The sequence below is a fragment of the Falco punctatus genome (assembly GCF_963210335.1).
Source record: "Falco punctatus genome assembly, chromosome: 10".
Classification (NCBI taxonomy): Eukaryota; Metazoa; Chordata; class Aves; order Falconiformes; family Falconidae; genus Falco; species Falco punctatus.
In genome coordinates, this window is record NC_137590.1 from 35601765 (window position 1) to 35628763 (window position 26999).

At 46.2% G+C, this 26999-nt stretch overlaps 2 protein-coding genes across 5 annotated transcripts in view; one reads left to right on the top strand and one right to left on the bottom strand.

Moving 5' to 3' along the window:
* The window catches only part of LOC308071056 (uncharacterized protein), a gene marked incomplete at its 5' end in the record, with an annotated part of 49957 nt that extends 27936 nt beyond the window's left edge, over positions 1 to 22021 (top strand). The window contains one exon of the mRNA XM_080405917.1: positions 31 to 22021. Within this exon, the coding sequence (XP_080262043.1) occupies positions 31 to 8453 (8423 nt within the window). The 3' untranslated portion in view covers positions 8454 to 22021. The remainder of the gene's footprint in view (positions 1 to 30) is intronic.
* TOLLIP (toll interacting protein) overlaps positions 16736 to 26999 on the bottom strand; it is a 73324-nt gene continuing 63060 nt past the window's right edge. For 3 of the 4 annotated variants that reach the window (XM_080404070.1, XM_080404071.1, XM_080404067.1), the window contains one exon: positions 16736 to 24619. In XM_080404070.1, coding sequence (XP_080260196.1) covers positions 24405 to 24619 — 215 coding nt within the window. In that variant the 3' untranslated portion in view covers positions 16736 to 24404. The remainder of the gene's footprint in view (positions 24620 to 26999) is intronic. The other variant, XR_013930707.1, reaches the window with a different exon arrangement.

Genomic DNA, 26999 nt, shown 5'->3' on the forward strand with positions numbered 1-26999 from the left:
AAGACTTATATTTCCTCCTTTTAATTACAGTAACGACAACCGTATGTGTGAAGAAGGTATGTGCATGGTCAGAATGGTATGATTGCACACAGCCTGAAAACAGAGAGGACAGTGGAGATTATGAAACATTTGAAAATCTCAGAAACAAAGGACACACTGTGTGTGAACATCCAGATGCTGTTCAATGCAGAGCCAAAGAACACCCAGATATAGACATAAACAATCTTAACCAAACAGTAGAATGTAGTCAAACCAGAGGATTAACATGCAATAACACAGACCAACAATCTAAGCAATGCTATAATTACGAAATCAGAATATCATGCTGCAGCTACATACCATGTTCTGAAATACAACCTACAACACCAAGAACCACAGAAAAAATCACTACGGCTGTAAATGCAACACGACCTCCTACACAGACAACAATAAAACCAACACCAGAAACAACTACAACTGAATCACAAAAAAACAACACCCAGACACCGCCAGCCAAAGAACCAACTCCTCAAACTGAAATTTCACACACAACAAAGACATCAGCAGTCTCAACAACAGCTTACCAGACAAAGCCAATAACACCAAAAACGTCCACTCTGGCAACTGAGACTACAACAACACCCACTACCGCCTACATCACATCTCCTCCACCAGTGACAACCACCACTGGCAGCACGGCTGTCCCCAGTCCCACTACCATGCGAACAGTAAGCACAACCATCATCACGCCCACCAGAACGTCTATCATCACACCCACCAGCACGGCCAGTACCATAAAGACCTCACCACTTCAAACACAAACCACAATCAACGTCATCATACCCACAACAAAAGGGCCCACCTCAGCCAGCAACACCACCAGCACCTCCAGGACCACTCCAAGAAGCACCACAATAACAACGACCACGTCTGCTCACACAGAAACCTCCACGGTGACAACCAGGACTACAACATCAACTACGACTGCCTCCACCACATCCCACCCACCAGTGACAACCACCACCACTGGCACCACAGCTGTCCCCAGTCCCACTGCCGCACCAAGAGAACGCACAACCACCACCACACCCACCAGCACAAGCAGCACCACAAGGACCTCTCCCACTCCAACAACAGGTGCAACCACCAGCACACCCACAGCAACAGTGCCCACCTACTCCAGCAGCACCACCAGCACCTCCAGGACCACTCCAGAAAGCACCACAATGTCCAAGACTATATCTGCTCAGACAGAAACCTTCACTACGGCAACAAAGATTATAACATCAAACATTTCTGTCTCCACAGCCAAACAGACCATAATGACAATCACCCCTGGCACCACAGTCGTTTCAAGTCCCACAGCCCTGCCAATAAACGTTAAAACCACCATCACATCCACCAGCACAAGCAGCACCACAAGGACCTCTCCCACTCCAACAAAAGGTGCAACCACCAGCACAACCACAGCAACAGTGCCCACCTCAGCCAGCAGCACCAGCAGCACCTCCAGAACAACTCCAGGAAGAACCACAACACCCACGACCATGTCTGCTCACACAGAAACCTCCACTGTGACTAGCAAGACTCCAACATCCACCACTACTGCCTCCACCACATCCCATCTATCAACCACCACTACTGGCACCACAGCTGTCCCCAGTCCCACTGCCATACCAACAGAACGCACAACCACCACCACACCCACCAGCACGTCCAGTACCACAAGGACCTCTCCCACTCCAACAACAGGTGCAACCACCAGCACACCCACAGCAACAGTGCCCACCTACTCCAGCAGCACCACCAGCACCTCCAGGACCACTCCAGGAAGGACCACAACACCCACGACCATGTCTGCTCACACAGAAACCTCCACTGTGACTAGCAAGACTCCAACATCTACCACTACTGCCTCCACCACAGCCCACCCACCAGTGACAACCACCACCACAGCTGTCCCCAGTCCCACTGCCACACCAACAGAACGCACAACCACCACCACACCCACCAGCACAGCCAGTACCACAAGTATCTCTCCCACTCCCAAATCAGGCACAAGCACCAGCACACCCACACCAACAGTGTCCACCACATCACCCACCCGTCCCTCCCACATCCCCCACAGCACAACGAGCTGCTGTGCCTGGACCCAGTGGTTTGACGTGGATTCCCCTCAACCTGGAAGTGAAAACGGAGACATAGAGACGTTTGCCAAAATCCGAGCCGCCGGCTATGACCTGTGCGACGAGCCTCAAGGCATCGAGTGCCGTGCTAAAGATTACCCTGACAGGGATCTGGACAAACTGGGACAGAAGTTTGAGTGCAGCCTTGACGCGGGGCTTGTGTGCAGAAACAAGGACCAGATCAAAAAGTACCCCATGTGCTTCAACTACGAGATCAGGGTGCTGTGCTGTGACCGTGATGGCTGCACAACAGCATCACCGCCAACCACCAGTGCAGGCCCCTCCACCACAGTCTCCTCTACAGGAACATCCATTGTGACAACCGAGACTCTAACATCAACCGCGACTGCCTCCACCACGCCACCGCCACCAGTAACAACCACCACCACTGGCACCACAGCTGTCCCCAGTCCCACTGTCACACCAACAGAACGCACAACCACCACCACACCCACCAGCACAAGCAGCACCACAAGGACCTCTCCCACTCCAACAACAGGTGCAACCACCAGCACACCCACAGCAACAGTGCCCACCTCCTCCAGCAGCACCACCAGCACCTCCAGAACAACTCCAGGAAGCACCACAACACCCATGACCACGTCTGCTCACACAGAAACCTCCACTGTGACTAGCAAGACTCCAACATCCACCACTACTGCCTCCACCACAGCCCACCCACCAGTGACAACCACCACCACTGGCACCACAGCTGTCCCCAGTCCCACTGCCACACCAACAGAACGCACAACCACCACCACACCCACCAGCACGGCCAGCACCACAAGTATCTCTCCCACTCCAACAACAGGTGCAACCACCAGCACACCCACACCAACAGTGTCCACCACATCACCCACCCGTCCCTCCCACATCCCCCACAGCACAACGAGCTGCTGTGCCTGGACCCAGTGGTTTGACGTGGATTCCCCTCAACCTGGAAGTGAAAACGGAGACATAGAGACGTTTGCCAAAATCCGAGCTGCCGGCTATGACCTGTGCGACGAGCCTCAAGGCATCGAGTGCCGTGCTAAAGATTACCCTGACAGGGATCTGGACAAACTGGGACAGAAGTTTGAGTGCAGCCTTGACGCGGGGCTTGTGTGCAGAAACAAGGACCAGATCAAAAAGTACCCCATGTGCTTCAACTACGAGATCAGGGTGCTGTGCTGTGACCGTGATGGCTGCACAACAGCATCACCGCCAACCACCAGTGCAGGCCCCTCCACCACAGTCTCCTCTACAGGAACATCCATTGTGACAACCGAGACTCTAACATCAACCGCGACTGCCTCCACCACGCCACCGCCACCAGTAACAACCACCACCACTGGCACCACAGCTGTCCCCAGTCCCACTGTCACACCAACAGAACGCACAACCACCACCACACCCACCAGCACAAGCAGCACCACAAGGACCTCTCCCACTCCAACAACAGGTGCAACCACCAGCACACCCACAGCAACAGTGCCCACCTCAGCCAGCAGCACCACCAGCACCTCCAGGACCACTCCAGGAAGCACCACCACACCCACGACCACGACTGCTCACACAGAAACCTCCACGGTGACAAGCAAGACTCCAACATCCACCACTACAGCCTCCACCACATCCCATCTATCAACCACCACCACTGGCACCACAGCTGTCCCCAGTCCCACTGTCACACCAACAGAACACACAACCACCACCACCACACCCACCAGCACGGCCAGCACCACAAGGACCTCTCCCACTCCAACAACAGGTGCAACCACCAGCACACCCACAGCAACAGTGCCCACCTCCTCCAGCAGCACCACCAGCACCTCCAGAACAACTCCAGGAAGCACCACAACACCCATGACCACGACTGCTCACACAGAAACCTCCACTGTGACAAGCAAGACTCCAACATCCATCACTACAGCCTCCACCACTGGCACCACAGCTGTCCCCAGTCCCACTGCCGCACCAACAGAACGCACAACCGCCACCACACCCACCAGCACAAGCAGCACCACAAGGACCTCTCCCACTCCAACAACAGGTGCAACCACCAGCACACCCACAGCAACAGTGCCCACCTACTCCAGCAGCACCACCAGCACCTCCAGAACAACTCCAGGAAGCACCACAACACCCATGACCACGTCTGCTCACACAGAAACCTCCACTGTGACTAGCAAGACTCCAACATCCACCACTACTGCCTCCACCACAGCCCACCCACCAGTGACAACCACCACCACTGGCACCACAGCTGTCCCCAGTCCCACTGCCACACCAACAGAACGCACAACCACCACCACACCCACCAGCACGGCCAGCACCACAAGTATCTCTCCCACTCCAACAACAGGTGCAACCACCAGCACACCCACACCAACAGTGTCCACCACATCACCCACCCGTCCCTCCCACATCCCCCACAGCACAACGAGCTGCTGTGCCTGGACCCAGTGGTTTGACGTGGATTCCCCTCAACCTGGAAGTGAAAACGGAGACATAGAGACGTTTGCCAAAATCCGAGCTGCCGGCTATGACCTGTGCGACGAGCCTCAAGGCATCGAGTGCCGTGCTAAAGATTACCCTGACAGGGATCTGGACAAACTGGGACAGAAGTTTGAGTGCAGCCTTGACGCGGGGCTTGTGTGCAGAAACAAGGACCAGATCAAAAAGTACCCCATGTGCTTCAACTACGAGATCAGGGTGCTGTGCTGTGACCGTGATGGCTGCACAACAGCATCACCGCCAACCACCAGTGCAGGCCCCTCCACCACAGTCTCCTCTACAGGAACATCCATTGTGACAACCGAGACTCTAACATCAACCGCGACTGCCTCCACCACGCCACCGCCACCAGTAACAACCACCACCACTGGCACCACAGCTGTCCCCAGTCCCACTGTCACACCAACAGAACGCACAACCACCACCACACCCACCAGCACAAGCAGCACCACAAGGACCTCTCCCACTCCAACAACAGGTGCAACCACCAGCACACCCACAGCAACAGTGCCCACCTCCTCCAGCAGCACCACCAGCACCTCCAGAACAACTCCAGGAAGCACCACAACACCCATGACCACGTCTGCTCACACAGAAACCTCCACTGTGACTAGCAAGACTCCAACATCCACCACTACTGCCTCCACCACAGCCCACCCACCAGTGACAACCACCACCACTGGCACCACAGCTGTCCCCAGTCCCACTGCCACACCAACAGAACGCACAACCACCACCACACCCACCAGCACGGCCAGCACCACAAGTATCTCTCCCACTCCAACAACAGGTGCAACCACCAGCACACCCACACCAACAGTGTCCATCACATCACCCACCCGTCCCTCCCACATCCCCCACAGCACAACGAGCTGCTGTGCCTGGACCCAGTGGTTTGACGTGGATTCCCCTCAACCTGGAAGTGAAAACGGAGACATAGAGACGTTTGCCAAAATCCGAGCTGCCGGCTATGACCTGTGCGACGAGCCTCAAGGCATCGAGTGCCGTGCTAAAGATTACCCTGACAGGGATCTGGACAAACTGGGACAGAAGTTTGAGTGCAGCCTTGACGCGGGGCTTGTGTGCAGAAACAAGGACCAGATCAAAAAGTACCCCATGTGCTTCAACTACGAGATCAGGGTGCTGTGCTGTGACCGTGATGGCTGCACAACAGCATCACCGCCAACCACCAGTGCAGGCCCCTCCACCACAGTCTCCTCTACAGGAACATCCACTGTGACAACTGAGACTCTAACATCAACCGCGACTGCCTCCACCACGCCACCGCCACCAGTAACAACCACCACCACTGGCACCACAGCTGTCCCCAGTCCCACTGCCACACCAACAGAACGCACAACCACCACCACACCCACCAGCACAAGCAGCACCACAAGGACCTCTCCCACTCCAACAACAGGTGCAACCACCAGCACACCCACAGCAACAGTGCCCACCTCCTCCAGCAGCACCACCAGCACCTCCAGGACCACTCCAGGAAGCACCACAACACCCACGACCACGACTGCTCACACAGAAACCTCCACGGTGACAAGCAAGACTCCAACATCCACCACTACTGCCTCCACCACAGCCCACCCACCAGTGACAACCACCACCACTGGCACCACAGCTGTCCCCAGTCCCACTGTCACACCAACAGAACGCACAACCACCACCACACCCACCAGCACGGCCAGTACCATAAGGATCTCTCCCACTCCAACAACAGGTGTAACCACCAGCACACCCACAGCAACAGTGCCCACCTTCTCCAGCAGCACCACCAGCACCTCCAGGACCACTCCAGGAAGGACCACAACACCCATGACCACGACTGCTCACACAGAAACCTCCACTGTGACAAGCAAGACTCCAACATCCATCACTACAGCCTCCACCACTGGCACCACAGCTGTCCCCAGTCCCACTGTCACACCAACAGAACGCACAACCACCACCACACCCACCAGCACAAGCAGCACCACAAGGACCTCTCCCACTCCAACAACAGGTGCAACCACCAGCACACCCACAGCAACAGTGCCCACCTACTCCAGCAGCACCACCAGCACCTCCAGAACAACTCCAGGAAGCACCACAACACCCATGACCACGTCTGCTCACACAGAAACCTCCACTGTGACTAGCAAGACTCCAACATCCACCACTACTGCCTCCACCACAGCCCACCCACCAGTGACAACCACCACCACTGGCACCACAGCTGTCCCCAGTCCCACTGCCACACCAACAGAACGCACAACCACCACCACACCCACCAGCACGGCCAGCACCACAAGGACCTCTCCCACTCCAACAACAGGTGCAACCACCAGCACACCCACAGCAACAGTGCCCACCTACTCCAGCAGCACCACCAGCACCTCCAGGACCACTCCAGGAAGGACCACAACACCCACGACCACGACTGCTCACACAGAAACCTCCACTGTGACTAGCAAGACTCCAACATCCACCACTACAGCCTCCACCATATCCCACCCACCAGTGACAACCACCACCACTGGCACCACAGCTGTCCCCAGTCCCACTGCCACACCAACAGAACGCACAACCACCACCACACCCACCAGCACGGCCAGCACCACAAGTATCTCTCCCACTCCAACAACAGGTGCAACCACCAGCACACCCACACCAACAGTGTCCACCACATCACCCACCCGTCCCTCCCACATCCCCCACAGCACAACGAGCTGCTGTGCCTGGACCCAGTGGTTTGACGTGGATTCCCCTCAACCTGGAAGTGAAAACGGAGACATAGAGACGTTTGCCAAAATCCGAGCCGCCGGCTATGACCTGTGCGACGAGCCTCAAGGCATCGAGTGCCGTGCTAAAGATTACCCTGACAGGGATCTGGACAAACTGGGACAGAAGTTTGAGTGCAGCCTTGACGCGGGGCTTGTGTGCAGAAACAAGGACCAGATCAAAAAGTACCCCATGTGCTTCAACTACGAGATCAGGGTGCTGTGCTGTGACCGTGATGGCTGCACAACAGCATCACCGCCAACCACCAGTGCAGGCCCCTCCACCACAGTCTCCTCTACAGGAACATCCATTGTGACAACCGAGACTCTAACATCAACCGCGACTGCCTCCACCACGCCACCGCCACCAGTAACAACCACCACCACTGGCACCACAGCTGTCCCCAGTCCCACTGTCACACCAACAGAACGCACAACCACCACCACACCCACCAGCACAAGCAGCACCACAAGGACCTCTCCCACTCCAACAACAGGTGCAACCACCAGCACACCCACAGCAACAGTGCTCACCTACTCCAGCAGCACCACCAGCACCTCCAGGACCACTCCAGGAAGCACCACAACACCCATGACCACGTCTGCTCGCACAGAAACCTCCACGGTGACAAGCAAGACTCCAACATCCACCACTACAGCCTCCACCATATCCCACCCACCAGTGACAACCACCACCACTGGCACCACAGCTGTCCCCGGTCCCACTGCCACACCTACAAGCACAAGCAGCACCACAGGGACCTCTTCCACTCCAACAACAGGTGCAACCACCAGCACACCCACAGCAACAGTGTCCACCTACTCCAGCAGCACCACCAGCACCTCCAGGACCACTCCAGGAAGCACCACAACACCCACGACCACGTCTGCTCACACAGAAACCTCCACGGTGACAAGCAAGACTACAAGAGCACCCACTACTCCCTCCACCCAGTTAGCGACTACAAGCACGAGGGGCCGTACAGGTATTATTCAAGCATCTTTTTCTTCTACTGGATGAGGTGGTGTCCCCATTGTTTTCCCCAGACGTTTCACTACCACAGCCACGCCAGATATGTCATTGTCTACTTCTGGAAAGCTTATAAACAGCTGTTTCACTATGACAAAATTCATATCATTGTTTTCTGTGACTTCTTCTGTCTGCCATCACTATTTCATCCAGTACCTAAACCACTTTTTCATCTACATTTCCCTCTGCTGTTAATATCTGTTAGATGTGTGTGAACCCCATGCCTTGATACAACTTATCCTGAGCTTGAGGGAGACAGTGGTGAGTTTGAAACTTTTGAATACGTTAGAGCTAAACGTCATAATATTTGTGAAATCTCAGATGATATTTAGCATAGAGCTAAAGGATTTTCACAGTCTCCACTTAGCAGTAGGTCAAATATTTGAGGGCATCCAAAATGTTGGATGGAACGGTGCACAGTTCTCTCCAATACGTAAAATTATGAGATCAAAATCCTGTGTTGTAAACTAGTGTTTGTTTTGTGCTCAACAGTAGCTACAACCGGTACATCACAATCAAGTCACGTTACAACAAACACTTCGGCCATCTCCAGTCTTTCCCCCAGCACACCTGTCACAATAGAAGCAACTACATACGTTACATCAAGCAGAACAACTCCATGTTTTTGTCACATGTATGGTAATTTATTTTCTCCTGGTAAGTGTCTTATTTTACAGTTATAAAAAAATTTCATAAGCAATATAGACCCTTAATATTCTACTTAATTAAAGATAACCACTGAAAATCATCAAATACAGAACTTTTAATACATGAATACATTTTCACAGTATTTTCTTGTTTTCTTTGCCTAAGTGTTTTCATTGGTCTTTTAATTTCTTCTTCAATTTTCCTCCACAGGGGAACTGGTATACACCATAACAGACGCAGCTGGCTGCAAGGTTTATGGACTTTGCAGTGAGGAATGTGAAATTGCCCCGACCCTGGGGCCATGTCCTCCAACCACCCCAGGAACAACCTCAGCAACACCCCGCACAACAACCTCAGCAGGAAGAAACTGTACTGATGTCAATCCTTCACGAAAGGTGGTTCCCCTTGTTATTTTCTAATGTATCACTGCTGCAACACCAGCCCAATCTCTGTCCTCTAACAGCCAAATCAAGTCAACTTGTAGGTATTTCAGTGCACAGCTGGTCACATTACAAATGACCTGATAGCGCACAATTCTCCAGCCTGGCATTACTAGGCTTTTAAGTAATCTGGAGACGGAAAAGCTCACTAATACCACAGCAGAGACTTTTTTCTTAAATAAAAAACATTTAAATATCATAGAAATAAGTAGACCAGCAATGAAAGTGGCAAATTCTCATTCTTTCTATACAGAAGAAAATTCTGCAATCTTAGCTTGCCTGTTCTTAAGGCCTGCAAACACAGGCTAAGAAAACTCTAATCTCAATGCCCTACCTATTTTAAGAGTCTATTTTATGTTGAAACAGAGCAGCGAGGGTGAGAGAGCACTTAAGAATAAACCATTTCCATATTTTTAGCCTGGAGAGAACTGGACAAGTGAATGCCAGGAGTGTGTCTGCGACCCCCGCACTGCTACCACACAATGCCGGCCGGTCCTATGCCAGTCTGTTCAGCCACCAGAGTGTGAACTGGGGTTCTATTTGGAGACTGTAAAACCACCAAAAGACCCATGCTGTCCTGAATTTAAGTGCAGTAAGTATTAAAAATACATATATAAATACCAGGCCACAGACTGGTAAATTACATTTGCACTTCCGTTCATACCTAGATGAGTTCTTTGGGTATCATGGTAACAGCAAAACCTTCCTTAGACTATTCTGGCTCAGTGAACATGCACCCATTTTTGGCTAAATATGCATTATAAGTTTGTTTGAAAACAAAATGCTATTTTTGATGAAGTTTGCTGAGAGGATTGGAATGGGTGGGAGAGACGGATACTACTTTAAACCTTCAAGTGGTCTATGTTGCTCAACTATTTCTGTATCTGTATTCATAAAGATTATTCATGCCTTTTATTTAATATTATTAATGTAACATTGGAGCATGTTAACATCAGCCTAACCATAGCTAAACTAGATGCATAAACACAAGAATAAGCCAGCAGAAAATTTAACTATAAAAGCAAGTAACACAAAGCAATAGATCAGTGAATTGTAATCAGTAACTGAATTGTCAGTGTATGCAAAACAATAATTATGCTGCTCTTGAATGCTCATGAATACTTAAAAATCCAAGTTTAATGTCTATTTGTGTACATAATTTTTATAAACATATTTTTATACATATATTTATACAAAAGAATAAAAAGGTAGCCATAAATTAAATCTCAAAACAGAAAACAATGGAACAGCCAAGTATGAAGTAGTTCTGTGAAAGGCATGAACGGGCTCCGCCACATTGTCCAATTATTTCTATTACCACAGTAAGAATACCCTTTTCCCCACTCCGAGTCAATCTTCCATCCAAGCCATGTTCTAAGAGGTCATGAAGAATCAATCACTGAAGCACCTTTGAAGGTTACTAGACTTCTAGGTTTTGAAGAAGAAACAGCTAACTCAATTTGTGGTTAACCCGGTATCAGAAGAGCAAAAAAGGGACTTTTTCCACGCATCGTTCAAGCTTGAAGCCATTCCTCCTCAACTCTTCTAGCTAATTTCAAAGATGAGACTTAAACAGTCAGCTACACTAGATACAAGGTCTAAGCATGCAGAGGGGGACTGAATGCAAGTTTTCAGTAATCTCCATGCTACTAAAAAAACTTGCTAACATCTTGACTACTTAGGAGTCTCACAATTTCTGTTTACTCCAGATTTTTTTTTTTATTGTTGGTTTTCCAGACCCATTCGATGGCATCTGCGTGCACAACGGTACGCTGTACAAGGTAAGAATGTTATACTTACAGTGGTATATTGCCGAAAGTGAAATGTACAACCTTTGCACCAAAATAAGCCTTTGAGAACATTATTTTCCCAGTACATGTTTTATATCTCTAGTCCTTACATTTTTTTTCTAATGTCAAAACCAAAACTGCCACAGAAGAGTTCCTCAACACACAGCGTGAAACACAAGCGTACCATTTTAGTGATGTACTTTCTTTTTAAACTCATTTCTGGAATCAACAAATTTTCCAAACAAGCCCAGACTCATCCGCTCGTTGAAATAAGCCCAGAGAACCTTCAAACATAAAGCTACGATTTATGCTTTATTTGATACCTAAATTTTTTTGCTAAACTTGGTACACTTAAATCATTTAGTCAAAATTTAAACATTAGCACTGAAGTCTTTTGGGGACACATTTCAGAAAGACTGAAATCCATGTTTAAATTTGTATCTCTGCTTATGTATCTGCATACAAATCCAACTATTTTGATCTCCATTTCTAAGTTATAATTGTTTTATAACCACATAACATGACATACAGGGGAAAAAACCTCATAAATGGAGCATTAAAAAGCTGGCACAATAATGAGGCAGTACAAACCAGTCTTACCTGTATTTTATTAATTTACTTTTCCCCTTTGTACTGCTCCATTAGTTTCCTCCTAATGTGTCCTTTCTTGCAAGGCATAAAGCCAAACAACTTTATCTTCTAAGAGAGTTAACAGCTCCGTTGCACTGGCATTTCAGCAACCTTAACGGTTCTCAGCAATGCTTTCCTCTCTGCCTATACATCATCTAGAAACAGTTGCCATTTTAATTGTTTTTCCGTCTTCCAGGTTGGAATGTCAGTAGTAAACGATTCATGCGTTAATTGTACCTGCACCTCTGAGAAAGATCCAGTGACTAAGGCAAATATTATGCGCTGTGAGAGAGTTCAGTGTGAAACGTCTTGCCCACCGGTGAGTTCACCTCCTCTAGGCTGCCGTCAGCCCTCAGTTAGGAGAAGACTAGAATTCTCCATCATCAAATCAAAATACTTTTGTATCCTCGTGAGCAGGGTCATCAGTATACGACTGAGGATGGAAAGTGCTGCGGGAAGTGCGTTCCAGTTGCTTGCAGCATCCAACTAGGTAACGGCACCATCCACGTGCTCAATGTAAGTATTCCTTGCGTTTTCAGATCTCTCCATTAGCTTTTCTAACGTGCATTGGCCAAGAGTCAACTCACGTTTCTTACTAGTAAAAGTCTAATTAATACTGAAATACTCTGAAAACAACACACCAGTTTTCTGAACTGAACACTAGGGATAACAACTTCTTGATACACGTGAATAACTGGGTAATGGTTCTTAATCCATAGTATGAATGCTCAGATCCAGGATTTCAACTTCCAAGCCAGCTAGTTTGCAAAATTTTGCTTTTGCTGCTTGAAAGGTCAGAAGCATCTTAGAATCTTTGAGGTGTGAGAGCTTAATTAGCTCAGGCATTTTTTAAGTAATCATACTATACTTGATTACAGTGAAAAAAACCTAATTCTTTGCTTTTCTTATGAAATCTTAGGTTGACGACATCCTGGTACTAGATCATTGCAGCCATTACAAATGTGAAAAAATTGAAGATCAATTTGTTGCAGTCCAAACTAAAAAAGTATGCCCTGAGTACAACCCCAAGGAGTGCGATCCTGTAAGTTTGAATCAATTCTTCATTGATTGAAAGCAGTTTAAAAGAACAAGGAGAGGCAAGGAAGAACACAACAAATTGCTTTCGCTAAAGTTGCAGGAATGTCTTCAGAATGAAATTAATCTTGTAATGTTAGTAATAAGAAAAGCTAACTATTTCTGCATGTGGCTACAAAGATGCAAGACTTCTGGGGGGGGGACACACGACAGTAAGTGATCCATCCTTTCATTCATCACAGAGGAGCCTTCTGCCCAGTATCGGTGATGGTAATTTATTTTCTTACTCACGACTGTCATCTGTGCATTAACACAAACCCTTCTTCCTTATTTTTGCAAAGGATGAAACAGAGACTACTCCCGATGGCTGCTGCAAAATATGCAAACGTAAGTAATGCTGTACTCACGTTTTCTACTTGAAGAGCACTGTATTCAACTTCTATCTTTAAGTGGATGGAAAGATTCCTCCCCCCGCCCCACCCCCACCCTCAAGTTTTCACTTACTCTGTTTATCAAGACACTGTGTTTCACTATCTATGCAAAAAGGAAAAAGCAGATTTGTTTTCCTGATACTAAATACCACAACCCCAAGCACCAGCGCTTAAGCCTCTGCATTCATTACCTTCCAAAGCCACTGGGCAGCGGACACAGGACAACCTGAAAACTCCAGATACATTACACAGCATCCACCACCCCCGTCACACACTGCCGATCCCAATCATCAGACATCACGCACTTCAAAATTGTGTTAGCAGTCATTTAGTTCTGAACTGGTGATGTGAAGTATCCATTTCCACCCCCACCCCTCTCTTTTTATGAAGGTCAAACCTGCAAAGTTCACAGCAAAACAACTGTGATCCACCACAGTGACTGCGAATCTTCCGAACCTGTTGAGCTGGCCTACTGCCAAGGCACTTGTCCTGGCTTCTCCATGTGAGTTCCAAACACTTAATTCAGCATCTCTACGGCCTCATTTATACCTCATTAATACTGGTCTCTCAATCAGCCACTGCAGGGTACCGAGGGAGCTGACAGAAGTGCTCACTGAGCCACTGTCAGCCCTTCATGGGTGGCCCTAGCAACGTGGGGAGGTCCCCAAAGGGACACCCGTCTGCAAGGGCTGGGAGCAGGATGCAGGGCACGACTTGCTGATTTTAAGGGTCTTTTCCAACCTACGTGATTCTATGATCCCAGAATAGCAAGGAAGTTACTGCCTTTATATGATTCCATTGAGTAGAATCAGACTCAATGGAAGCAACTTGCACTACTAAAGAGACAGGTAATTAAAATCACATTCGAGGGAGGGGGTGGGAGGCTGTACAACAAAACCCCAACACACACGCCGAACCCCCAAGACAAGTGACACTGGGGGGCTTCTCTGTGTCAGGTTTTTAATGAGAAGTGGTATTTTCTTTCCCTGGCGCAACACAGATACTCCTTTGAAGCAAACCAGATGCAACATGAGTGTAGCTGCTGCCAGGAGCTCAGCAGCCACAGAAGAGAGGTGACCCTGACTTGCCAAAATGGAACAAGCATAAATTATAACTATGCCTACGTGGAGCAATGCCTGTGTATGACTGCATGCACTGCAGAAACCTCCGCAGCGCCTGGCTCCCCAGGGAAAAGTCAGCAGAAGAGAGAGAAGGTCACATGGAAAAGCAAGCAGGCACCCTAGGAAAGCTGGAATCCTGTTTTCCCCAGGATACCTTGTGCTCTTTCTTTAAGGGCTCCTACATCAGTTTGTCATCACCTTTTCTCATTTCTTACTTGTAAAAAAAAATAATAAAAATATCAGTCAAATAATTAAATCTTGGGGTTTGTGTGTTTTGTGGGTTTTTTAAAGTGCTACAATAGTCAAGAGTAAAAATAGATGACTGAAATATTCTTGTTTAAATTACAGAAATAGGTGAATTGTTTCCTTTTGATCACAAAACTGGGGATTTCTGGGGAAAAAAGGGGTTTAAGGGGTCTCTAAAAAACAAACCAGAAAAAATTGTAGCTACATTGCACTTAACTCCTGTGCCTAGAGGAAGTTTTACTGTGTGTTGTTATGGATGTAATGGGCCAAACAGACATCACAGTGACAGGGAGAAGGCTCTTCTCTTTGTTTTGTCTCTTATTTTTCAGTTTCTGTGACTGGTGACGGTTTGACACCCATCCCCGTTGCCTAAATGACAGAGTCCAGTGGCATCAGGGCGTTACCTCAGCTGGTATATTCTCTAGCAGCCTTTGGGAACAAAGACGCTCTCAAAACCGTTCTCCTGGGTGAGGTTAAATCCCCCCACACAGGTCCTAACAGCTCTGCGCGCGGGCGTCAAAGGCGCGGAGATAAATGCCCCTCTCATTTGCTCGCTGTACCCTAGTTGTCCAGATGGAGGGAACAGGCAGGCTGTAGTTTGTTTCCCCTGTAATTAGTGGAGAGGGCCACTAGACAAGTATAAAAAAAAAAAAAAAAAAAAGGAAGAGAAAACTTCATCCATCACTACCATTTCAGGATCTAAATCTAAACGCATCTGGTTGTAGAAATCAGTGCTCACTTCTTCAGCTGAAGAAACAAATCTATGTATGAACGGAAGCTCCTATTACTTGAAGATTTCTTAAAAGTGTGGTCAATGAACTCAGTAAAATCAGAAAATTCTCCTGCCCATAGTTTTAACAATATTCATAAAGAGGTTCAGGATGTTTTTAAACTGCACATTTGTTTCCTGTGCTACCTAAAAGATTTGGAATGGATTTTCACAGTGAGAATACTGGCTGCCTTTTCTCACGGTAGCTCATCTTAGCTCATCACCTTTACCTGAGCGGTTTGGAGCGTTTACCTTGTCAGTAGATGTTACAGTACAAAGCCTGGAATCTGCCCTGGAGGCTCGGCTGAAAAACACAGGGTAACTGTCTGAGCAAATAATTGCATGTTTTATACACGTTTATTTAGAAGTGGAACGCGATCCTGGAATGAAATCAGTAGATCCCTATGTATCGTGCCTTCAGAGGCACGACCTGCTGCCAGACCTGCTGCCACGTCAGGATTAAGCAGTGTGGACAATTAGGCAGATTTGTCAACTTGGTGCAGGTTTTCCTCAACTCCTTTAAGCACCAGGTAAAGATGTTTAAGGCTTCAGCTGCCCTCTGACGGTCACTGCTCGCTTCTCTGAAGAAAACCGAACCAGCAACTACTCTTTTAATTCCGCTGGGAACACTAAGCCTTGCAGAGCACCTTCATCCATCAGACATCAATTATATTAGCACATAACGTTACTTTTAAATTTTCAGTTCCTCAATTAGGGAAGATGCAGAGGCTATTTCTCAAAGCCGAATACCACATTATTGCCAGGTAGCTGATAGTTTACCTGGGAGTTTAATTTGGAGATGGCACTGCAATCCAAAACTACAGATCAAGTATTGTGATCATGAAAAAAACCAGCCAGATCAGCACCACAACTCACCGCTTAGAAGAGAATCTTGACTAGTGGGTTTTTGGAGGTTTGAGTATTTTTTTTGTTTGTTTGTTTGGTTTTTTTTTTTGTTTGTTTTTGTTTGAGTTGTTTTGTGTGGTGTGTTTTTTTTTTTTTGGGGGGGGGAGGAGGTCGGTCTGTGGGGTTTTATTTGTGTGGTTTTTTTTTGTTTGTTTGTTTGGTTTTTTTTTGTTTTTTTTTTTTTTTTTTCCAATCAGTCCACTGCAAAGAAAACCACTGAATTTTCTCTGCTCTCCTTAAAATACAGCTTTCAATCATTTTATTTTTTTTAGGAACATCTATTTTTGTACCTTTTTTTTCTCCTTAAGCCTACACAGAAGAAAACCTGAGGGATTTACACTTTTAAGTAAATGGGATTCAGGAGGAGGCAAGCATGCAGATTTCTCTTTGGAGCAAACTACAAGTCCAAGGGACCTCTAGGAATTACTTGAAAGCACAGAGATCAGCTAAATAAGAAAACATGAAGACATACATTTGTTCGATACACAAGAAGTTACCATTGATGTTAAAGTATCTCTTGCTATTGTGTACTAGATCAAGCTCCTTAGAACCAGAAGGAGAAAATGCATGTACGCCTTATTTTTATAGCAAAATTTCTGAATAGTTATATGTACAATCACAGCAGCAAAACACAGAACTACAAGTTAACGGATAATATTTTAAACAAGAAACAGTATGTAATATGAAATAAACCCCGAGCTCTTTCCCGTCATTTCCATGAGGTGTCAAATCAATCAGAAAGTGCTGCCTTCTCATCCTACGGTATTTACCACGATCAAATATACTGATGCTTCACTGAAAATTAAGAATTAGCATAGAAAAGCACTTACCTACACCAGGGAAGGGAACACTCCTTTTCCTGTTCCACTAACTAGTCAATCACAGGGACTACTGTGCTAGGAATGTTACCTACTAATACACGTATCTATGGTGTAACTGCCCATAGTGTTTATTGATGTGTCAATACAACTTCTTCTAAACAAATCTGTCAACCACACTGAGAATCTCAAACAGCTCACTGATTAAAACGTCCCACTGCAAATAAAGCCATTGGCAGGTTTTATTGTCTGATGATCTAAGCTGGGTGAATACCTAGGAAATGCTGTTGTCCTGTGAACGTCAGGGCATGTGTGGAACTGTAATACTTAATCACATGAAAAGCATCTGTTAAGTTTTAAATTAGTATCTACAATATATACCCAGAGTTGATCAGTTGGAGGACAGAATTTAGTACAATTTAACAAGCCACACGGGCAAGATACCTGCACAACACTCGTGCAGGGCCCTTCACCTCCCCAAACACGTTACCGGCCCGTGCTTGCTCCAGGCTTTCCAAAACAGAAAATGCCAACGTGCAGTCAGGTGGGGAACTGGAAAACAGCCCAACAGAGTAAAAGTCATTTGAAAGACTGAATGAAACTATCCTGTAAGCTGGGAAACAACAGCTCCAAATCATTTTGGTTAAAGAACAGCAGGCCTTTATTTATCCATCTTTCCCTGGGTCTGAAGCTTATTTTGAAAAAATTTGCACAATATAGAAATACTAAACACCAGGATAAATACACGCCCCCCTCCCCTTACACCATTTCTCTTTCCTCCTCACCTTCAGTGTAACTTTTCCCAGTTCATCTTTTGAAACGGCACCTCCAGGCAGTGATTTAAGAAGCTCTCTTGTTGATTTTGGCTCCTGACTCCATTCACCTCCCTCCCTCTATTCACATTTGATACCACTTCCCATGTTTTTAATACACTAACTTTATGTCTAAAGAATTTGACATGTTCACTCATGTCATCTACTTACCCCACACACGCAGTTCCTGCACTGCTGCTGTTGCCGCTGCAGGTAACAAGGTACCACCTGCTGACGCAGATCCCATTCAGTAAGAGGCAACGCGCTTCCTGGCCCCGAGTTACGCCAGAACATTCTCCCGGATACCTTCACTTCTGCATCTCCTGGTTTCACACATTTGTTTCCTGAGCCTCAAGATCATGTTGCTGACAAGATCAGGTCAGTCTCCGATTTGGCGTACGAGGCTCCCCAGCTACCGCAGCGGCAGCGAACAGGAGCGCACACCGCTCACTTACCCCAAGCCTGAATGCGGGAGGTGCGTGCCAAAGGGCCTGCCTGATGCAGAGCATCGCACAAAGCCCTGACATCTTCATGATTTTGGGGACCGAGAACTTTACAAGGAGTTGGCTACAAATTAAAGAATACCTCCTTCCTGCAATGTCAGAAGGGACCAGAAATCACTGACCTCCTTTAAACGACCAACCACACTCCATTTGTATTTGTTACAGAAATCATACATTTTTTGATTGAGATCTAAAAATCAAAGCATTGCAGACCTTGAACCCATTTTTATTTATTCCACTTTCTAAAGCCTCTGCGGTACTGAAAGACTCTTAATTGGATTTTGCCTCCAGCAGAAAAGGATTGAGAATTTCTTTTGCATAAGCTTCCTTCACCCCATCCAACCCAACTCACGTAACAGCAAAACAAGCGTTTTTATTTCAAACGTAAAACTGACAATCAAAGAAACAAAACCACAATGCATCCTAACATCTAATATCACAGCAGCACTGTGGTTGTTCATACAGAGACGGTAACAACATAGTCCTTACGGTCACGCTGACAGCTGACACCGCAGCACTGCAGTGATTAAGCTTCTCCGATTTTCCCAGCTGCTTTCACTGTCGGTTTTGTTCCCTGCACTGAAGACAGCAGCAACGGATCACCTTCAATATAAAAATACTCAGATTAGCCCATCAGGCTGAGCCACTCCTGAGGTACATTTTAGCGGTTCTCCTGTATTTTAGCAGTGAAGACCCAGCTCACGTTAATTCTTTTGAAACGTTCCCTCGAATATTCCTGGTCCTCAGGTAACGAGGCTCCAGCTCACATGAATTTAAGTCCTGAAGCATGGTGGGAAGTATTCAGCCACTTCTTGCTTCCATGCTGTGTGAAGATGCTGAAACCTCCAAGACACACACAAACCATCTTTCCATTTTTTAATTTTTTTTTTTTTAAAAAAGCGTGCTCCAAAGCAGTTACCAGATTTGTCTTACCAGTTGTTTCAACAGGAGTATTTAAATTTATCATTTTAAAGTATTCACATAATACTCTGTGCCATAAACGAAAAATAAAATCATCATTTCTTTTGGCATCATCCTGCCAAGGTTTTGTCATTCAGACGCCCACATTTTAGTAGCTTCAAGTGGTCTTTTGCGAATGGACAAAACCAGCACTTCAAATGTATTATTTAGGATGAAGAGGGAAAGAGTTCTCAGTCATCCTGCTACAAGCCATATGCTGATCTTTGATTTGAGCTGAAAAAAACAACAGTCTCCCCTTCACGACTTCTTAGCAGTGCTATCTGAAAACCCAACAAGCAGGTACCTCGGGGGAGCATCTTCTGTGCAGTGATCTCCGCCAGCAGCAGCATACAGGTTAAACCAATAGCCTATTCCGTTAGTAGGACTTGAATCAAATCAAAACATCCAAATAAATGTATATTAAAGCTTTATAGACGTGATCAATTAACAATCAAGGAAACGCAGAGTTGATGAACAAAAGACATCTGAAAATGGAACAGTAACCCAAAGCCTCTCTCACGCCAGCACTTACCGTGTGACCTGCAACGAAGCAGAGCCCGATCCAAACCACTGAGTCCAGTGAAAATATTCCTGCTGGTATCAGGAAGCTCCGAATCAAACCTCACATTTATGGAGAGAAGCAGATGTTGTTGTTTAAATGAAGAACCTCACTCATGAAACGGCCACCTCGTGACTGCAATGATCAGGTTCGTTAGTCACCTGCCGTGAGAGGCGGCTGCTCTGGCCGCCCCGGGCAGCACCACACCAGCCGGCTGGTACCACTTGCAAGAGCAGGTTCCGCGCCATCACAGCCTGGCTGGTTCCCTCCTCCCTCCACAGGCTCAGCGCAGTGTTCGCCCCACACGCCGAGGCGCGTATTGACGGCGAGCAGGAGCGCTGCGGACAGCCCGCTGCCGGCACCAGCCCAACAGCTGGGAGCAGCAAACAGGCCGCAGGAACGCGGGAGGGGCAACAACTCGGAACGAGGGACACCATGTCAGAACTTCCAAGCCAGCTCTGCAGTCAGAGATGCTATGTGAACCAGATCTTTAACATTCATTCGTTATATACCAGCAGATAAAGCCAGCTCTTACTGCAGCTAAACCGGCACACGGACAAGGTCTATTTGTAACTCTTCACCTGGACACCACTGTCATCTGGAGACGTCTCAGCCCCTTCACGCAGCAGAGCATCTCCTCCATACCCACACACTCTTCTTCCCTCCTTCCCTGCCCTCCAACGTTGTCCTTCCACCAACGCAACCCTGCTGTGGCCTCATTCCACCCTCCGGGTCTCTGACACCGTAACGTTTCCTGGAGTGTGGCACCCAGGCGAGGCAGAAAGAGGCACCCGCCCAGAGGAATGCTTCAACACTTTCCAGCCCTTACCATCCTAGTCCCATCAGATGATCACAGTATGAACCATCATAACTTGTTAACTAACAAGCAAAAGACCAAAGTAAGACAGTAACTGATACTTGAATTCTAGACTAGTCTACAGACGAAGACTCAAATTGTGGTGCCCTCCAACAGAGACGTAATACACTTTCATTTAGATGATATATTTATTAAATTAGAATGAAAAAGTTAATGTACTTTAGAGTGCAAGAAACACATTTGGACACTGGACCTCAATACAGAGAAACAATGTCTTCAGAATTATTACAGCAAAAAACATCCTCTGTATGGTATTACATATCAACCAAACAAGCAGTAACATTTGTAAGGGAAAAAACATTCAGTACCATCAGCAGATGCAAAGAGCAGTAGAGAAGAAAGTAGCAAGGATCTAGCTAGACAAAAAACATTCCTACCTTTAGCAAGTTTAGGCTCTTGGCAGGACTCAGACTAGTACTAAGAGCACTGACTTTTAGCAGATGCCTGTCTTACACAGCTGGCTTTGGCTCCAAGCTGCTGAAAGCTGTTGAGTAGAAGAGCAGCATCAAACGTAGCATTATCCCATTAGCATTTTGTCAAAAGCTACAGTCATAGCGGGTGACAACTTCTTTGTTTTAAATCAAGAAACAGACCTTCAGCTCCAACACCTGAATTCCACAGACGCTAGATAACCACACGTTCCCTGCCTTTTTTCACCTCTTTCCAATTCAAACCTGACAATGAACAGTTTGACTGAGAGGATATATATGCTGAAAAGCTGAACAGGCTTATGGTAAGTGTTCTGTTCTTTTTAAAAAGATAAAAGTAGCACATCTTGACATAAGAGTTTCAGCTATAATGCTTAATTAAAATCAAGACAAAAATTCCCCAGAACAAATAGTTAAGTATAGTGTAACGTGCTGAAATCTATCTACTGGCCATACTGCTCCTACACGTCCCATCTTCAACTCACACATCCACCCTGTTTTGTCTAATATTTGCTTAAAAAGAACAAAAAAAATTCTAGAGTCAAGAGCCTCCCCCAGAGGCCCCAGCCCAGTTTATGAATAAACCTGGCGACCCCAACATTCGCACTTACCCCTCCCGTGGTTAGGACTGAAAGGCGTTTATTCTGTGCTTGCAATTGAGCTTAATAGGATGCAGTACGATTTACCAGCCATTAAGTTGAACCACGACCATTTGCTTTTATAAAAAGCTGTATTATGGATCCCAACGTTTTAATATAAAAATTTAAATATATACATTTTCCCTGAATTGTTCCATCCCTAGCAATTCATGTTATCTGTGTAAAGGTTAGAGCAAGACACTCTTCCTGGAGATATCGAAGCATTAAATCCTTACCAAGATTTACCCTTTTTGGGTGAAGATGTCACAAAACCCTGTGCTATAAAGACTAAACACCTCAAAAAATTTACCATGATTGTAGGGAAGGGGCAAGACTAACTTCTTGAAGAACACCCGTTTTATTTTAGAAAATAAAATGCGGTAACTCTACAACTGAAGGACACAAACTATAGCTTTGAATCTCATTATTGAAAAGCCAATTGGAAGATGTGTGAAGACACTTACCCTTTCAACAGTAAATTTAAGGTGGTAAGGGATTCATTTGGGATTAAAAACTTAAAATCATACATTATGAAAAGACAGCTTTAAAAGCTCAGAAGCTGGGATGATTTTTGGTGCTGTATTTTAAAGTTTCAGTATCACTTTTAATCATAAAAAAATAAATAGTAATGCTCTACTGCCAGTGCTACCTAACGGCTTCTTGAATGTAAGGGGGGAGGAAATAAAATCAGCTTTTCAGCAGATAATGAAGAAAATATTTTAATCGTGGAACATGAGACAAAGTGTGGGGAAGAAGGGAATATGGGTCCCTTTTTCCTATTCCAAACCCAGCTCTAATGTTCTCACGAATCACTCACGAGCCTAGATTTCAAGTGTACATTCATTCCAGCTCTTGAAAATATAAAGGTCTATGGCTATTGTAGAAAGTATTTGAAATCAAACATCACAAAGATAAAACAGCAACATTGCACATCACTGGAAAAATAAACTGGTGCATACTATTTAAAGTGCATTACTTTACCATCTACAAAAACAGACACCGCAGAACTTTATCCAGCGGGTGTAACTGGTGCATACTGTAAGATTCTGCAGCTCCAAAATGAACTGTTATCTGAAAAAATAACACTAACAATAAATACAAGCAACCTCCAACCTCCTCTGAGGATTAGGCTATAAACTCAGATATGTTAAATTTTCTCTCGCAAAGAATTTATTTCCATCTGCATCAAATATTCATAAATTGACTACAGCAGCTGTAGTCTAACAAACCACTGAGTAACTCATAATGCCATTCAAAGATTCTGAAGCTACTACTCGTGCTTCTTATTTCAGATTACAGGAAAATACACAATTTTTCCACTAATACAAAACTGTAATTTTGCTGAAATAAAGGTGTAAAGAAAGAAGCCTTATAACCAGGTCATAGATTTCTGCTTTTTTAATGTAAGACAACACCTTAAATAATTGTTTACGGCTTCAGTAACTTTCCAGGTAGAAAGAAAATAAAAATCTTGCCTTCTGCACTTATCCTTTGAAACAGCCATGGGAATGCAGAAGTAGGTAGAGTGCAATTAACTGTGGGAGTACATTAAGGCTCAGTCCCGCTCTCTGCCACAGCAATACATACTGTACGAGTTAAAAGTTACTTGTTAGGATTTTACAGATACATAACAACACCGTATGGGAGGATAAAGCCCCAAATGCACACCAGGTAATATATTGCTTTGGTGTATGATGACTAACTGAATAGAAGATGCTCATTACAAACACCAACAGCACAATTTAAGAAATTTGCTTATTAAACAAAAAATCTTCAATCAGAAACTGAATATATCACAGCAATAACTAAACACCACAGGACAAGGTAAGGGTCTTTCTTTTAATTTCTGGCAGACACAGGCTGCTTGATGAAACCTAAATACTTTAACAGATCAATTATGTTTAAAGAGGAAGCCTTCCGGGGGGGGGGGGGGGCGCGCGGGGGGAAGGTTTTTTCCAACCTAACAAACAGTAGTAAATCCTGTACTGCATAGAGTTACTTTGTAAGAACAAGTTTATGAAAAGGGGGAGAGAAAGAAAAAAAAAAGCAGCATTACTCCCCACCCCATCAGAACATAACTACACAGGGCATAGCTGATAGTAAAGATGCTTCAATGCTGTACTGTAGGACACAAGCTAAACTGAGTATGTACAGATTGAGAAAGAAAGTGAAAAAGATCCAAATGTCCAAGGAGAAAAGGGGTACAATCTTTCACACAGGATGCGCTCGCTAACAGAAAGCTGCTGGGACATTCTTCCTCTAGCTAAATCCCTGGCTTGGCAAGTAAAAATAAGTGGCATCGAGGACAAGGACTATGCAGGAAGTGCGAATCTATGATTCTTCAGCTATCTGAAGCAAGGAGTTGATAGCTGCATCCTTGTTCCCCCTCTGAGCTTCAAGCACTGAGCGGATTACTTCCCTGTCCATGTTGGGAAACATGTCCTGGATAGACTTCAGGTCCTCTTCATTACACAGGTGCTGAGGGTTGACCGCAGGAGGTGGTATTGCCACTGGCACCATGCCTGGATTACAGACTGCAGGCATCCCTGCAGGCAAAACACAGAAGAAAAAAAACCCGCAAAACATACATGAGTGGAAAATTAAATTAAATTAAATAAATCAATGATTTTGAAGAAGAAAGCAGCTCATGGCTCACCCCAAGTCATAAATTTTTATTTTTTTTTTTTTAACATGTACTCAGGGGTGGGGGGAGATGGCAGAGATTAGACCTAGACCGTTGCAATCACAATACATTTTTCTGGAACAGATTCTCTGCCCAAGTTATGTTCCAGAAGTGCTAAACTACAGTATGGCAACAGGTACAGCTCAAGAATTAGGTATGATTTGCATTAACCAGGAATACACATCACTAACCGAACACTAAGCGCATGACAGAAAGGTGTGGTTGGCTGCCCCCCATCATATTTTACCCCCTAGTGTATTCACGTTGTGATGAAAAAGATGATTTTACATCAGCAATATGCAGAACTGATACTGAGACATTCAATTCATGCAAGCTCCGCTGCATTCAAAGGAAAGCGAAGTACTTAGGTCCACAAGAAGACTCGATGACACTCATAAGCAAATTTTAAGCAAATGTTTTTCTCTGGTTAAAGTTCCATCAAGTTCAGCCTGCAAAAGTCACAAAGTGGCAGAACAGCAATTCCTCTCATGCCTACAGGGGTACACACTGCTCCAACCTGTGCTGCTGCCAGAGGACAACATTCATCTGACACTTACAAACTTCTTGTACATCTGTGAAAACTTAAAGCACTGATAGTTTACAAAGATTGTCTTAGGAAATGAGTTTTCTAATTCCTGTTAAAAGAAATTATTAGACTTAAGTTCCTTTTCATCACTTAATTTTTATAATTACGCAAAAATCCATCAATGAAAATACCATTTGGTTTTATAAAACTAAAACCAGCTGTAGTATACATCTAAGAGCCGTTATCACTTCTGAAAATGCTGTATTTCACGTCTTGTCTAAATAGTTCTAGACCTGACTGACGTAGTCCCACACCTTTGGGGTGGCTTTTCCAGTTCTGCCATGCTGGTGCCAAGGAGAAATACGTGCACCTCTGCACAAACACGCGCCGATTCACACAGCCGCCTGGTAAAGCCTTTGTGTTTGCTCTCTACGTGTACCCGAGCATTTTGTCCACTGCTTGAAACACTATTCACCTGGTATGCGAAGGACCTGGGAGTCCCGGTGGCCAGGGTGCCACCAGTGTGTGTGAACACACACACACTTTAATCAAAAGTTTGATTTGATTTTCCAGCAGTGTGCCCTCGTGGCCAGTGGGATCCTGAGGGGCATGAGGAGGAGCGTGGCCAGCAGGTTGAGGGGGGTGATCCTCCCCCTCTGCTCTGCCCTGGTGAGGCCACATCTGGGGTGCTGTGCCCAGTGCTGGGCTCCCCAGTTCCAGAGGGACAGGGAGCTGCTGGAGAGGGGCTGGCAGGGGCTGGCAGAGGCTGCAGAGGTGATGAGGGGATGGAGCATCTCCCGTATGGGGACAGGCTGGGAGAGCTGGGCCTGCCCAGCCTGGGGAAGGGAAGGCTGAGAGGGGATCTCATCGATGCACACATCTCTCCAGGGCGAGTGCCGACAGGACGGGCCAGGCTCTTCGCAGCGGTGCCCAGCGACAGGACAAGGGGTAACGGGCACAGACTGCAGCACAGGAGGTTCCTTCTGAATGTGAGGAAGCACTTCTTCACCTTGAGGGTGACAGAGCGCTGGGCCAGGCTGCCCAGAGAGGCTGTGGGGTCTCCTTCCCTGGAGACATTCAAAACGTGCCCAGATGCAATCCTGTGCAATGTGCTCTAGGAGAATCTGCTCTGGCAGGGGGCTGGACTAGATGGTCTCCAGAGGTCCCTTCCAACCCTGACCATTCCATGATTGTTACAGAATAGTCTACAGTAATTCAAAGATCTTTATGTGCGTAATGACCAAGCAAGAAATCACCACCAAATGTTAGTTTTTTCTTTACATATAATACTTTTAACACCAGCCTTACTATGTGATTTTATTTCCCATTTACTACTGTAAGATCCTTCTGCAACCTGCTGCAGTCAGAGATTTCATAAATTGCTAAGAGTTTTTGTTTTGACAAACTGCCTGTTAGCCCCCTTCCCTCTATTTTTTTAAAAAATATGATGCACCCCCCAGACCAAAGGCCTCCCGCCATTAGGGGATGACTCATTACTTATCTTTATCTGTTCATCAGCTTTTCAAAATAGCTCTTACAACCACAAGAGGACCTTTATTGTATCATATGACATCATATGACAGGAAGAGTCCTTGCAAATAATGTGTTCAAAATGCAGCTGGCAAGATGATATGCACAGACCACATGATCCTTACCCACATACTCATATGCCTACAGTTTCTAAGGTATGAGCTTTCCCTACATAACCATGTCCCCT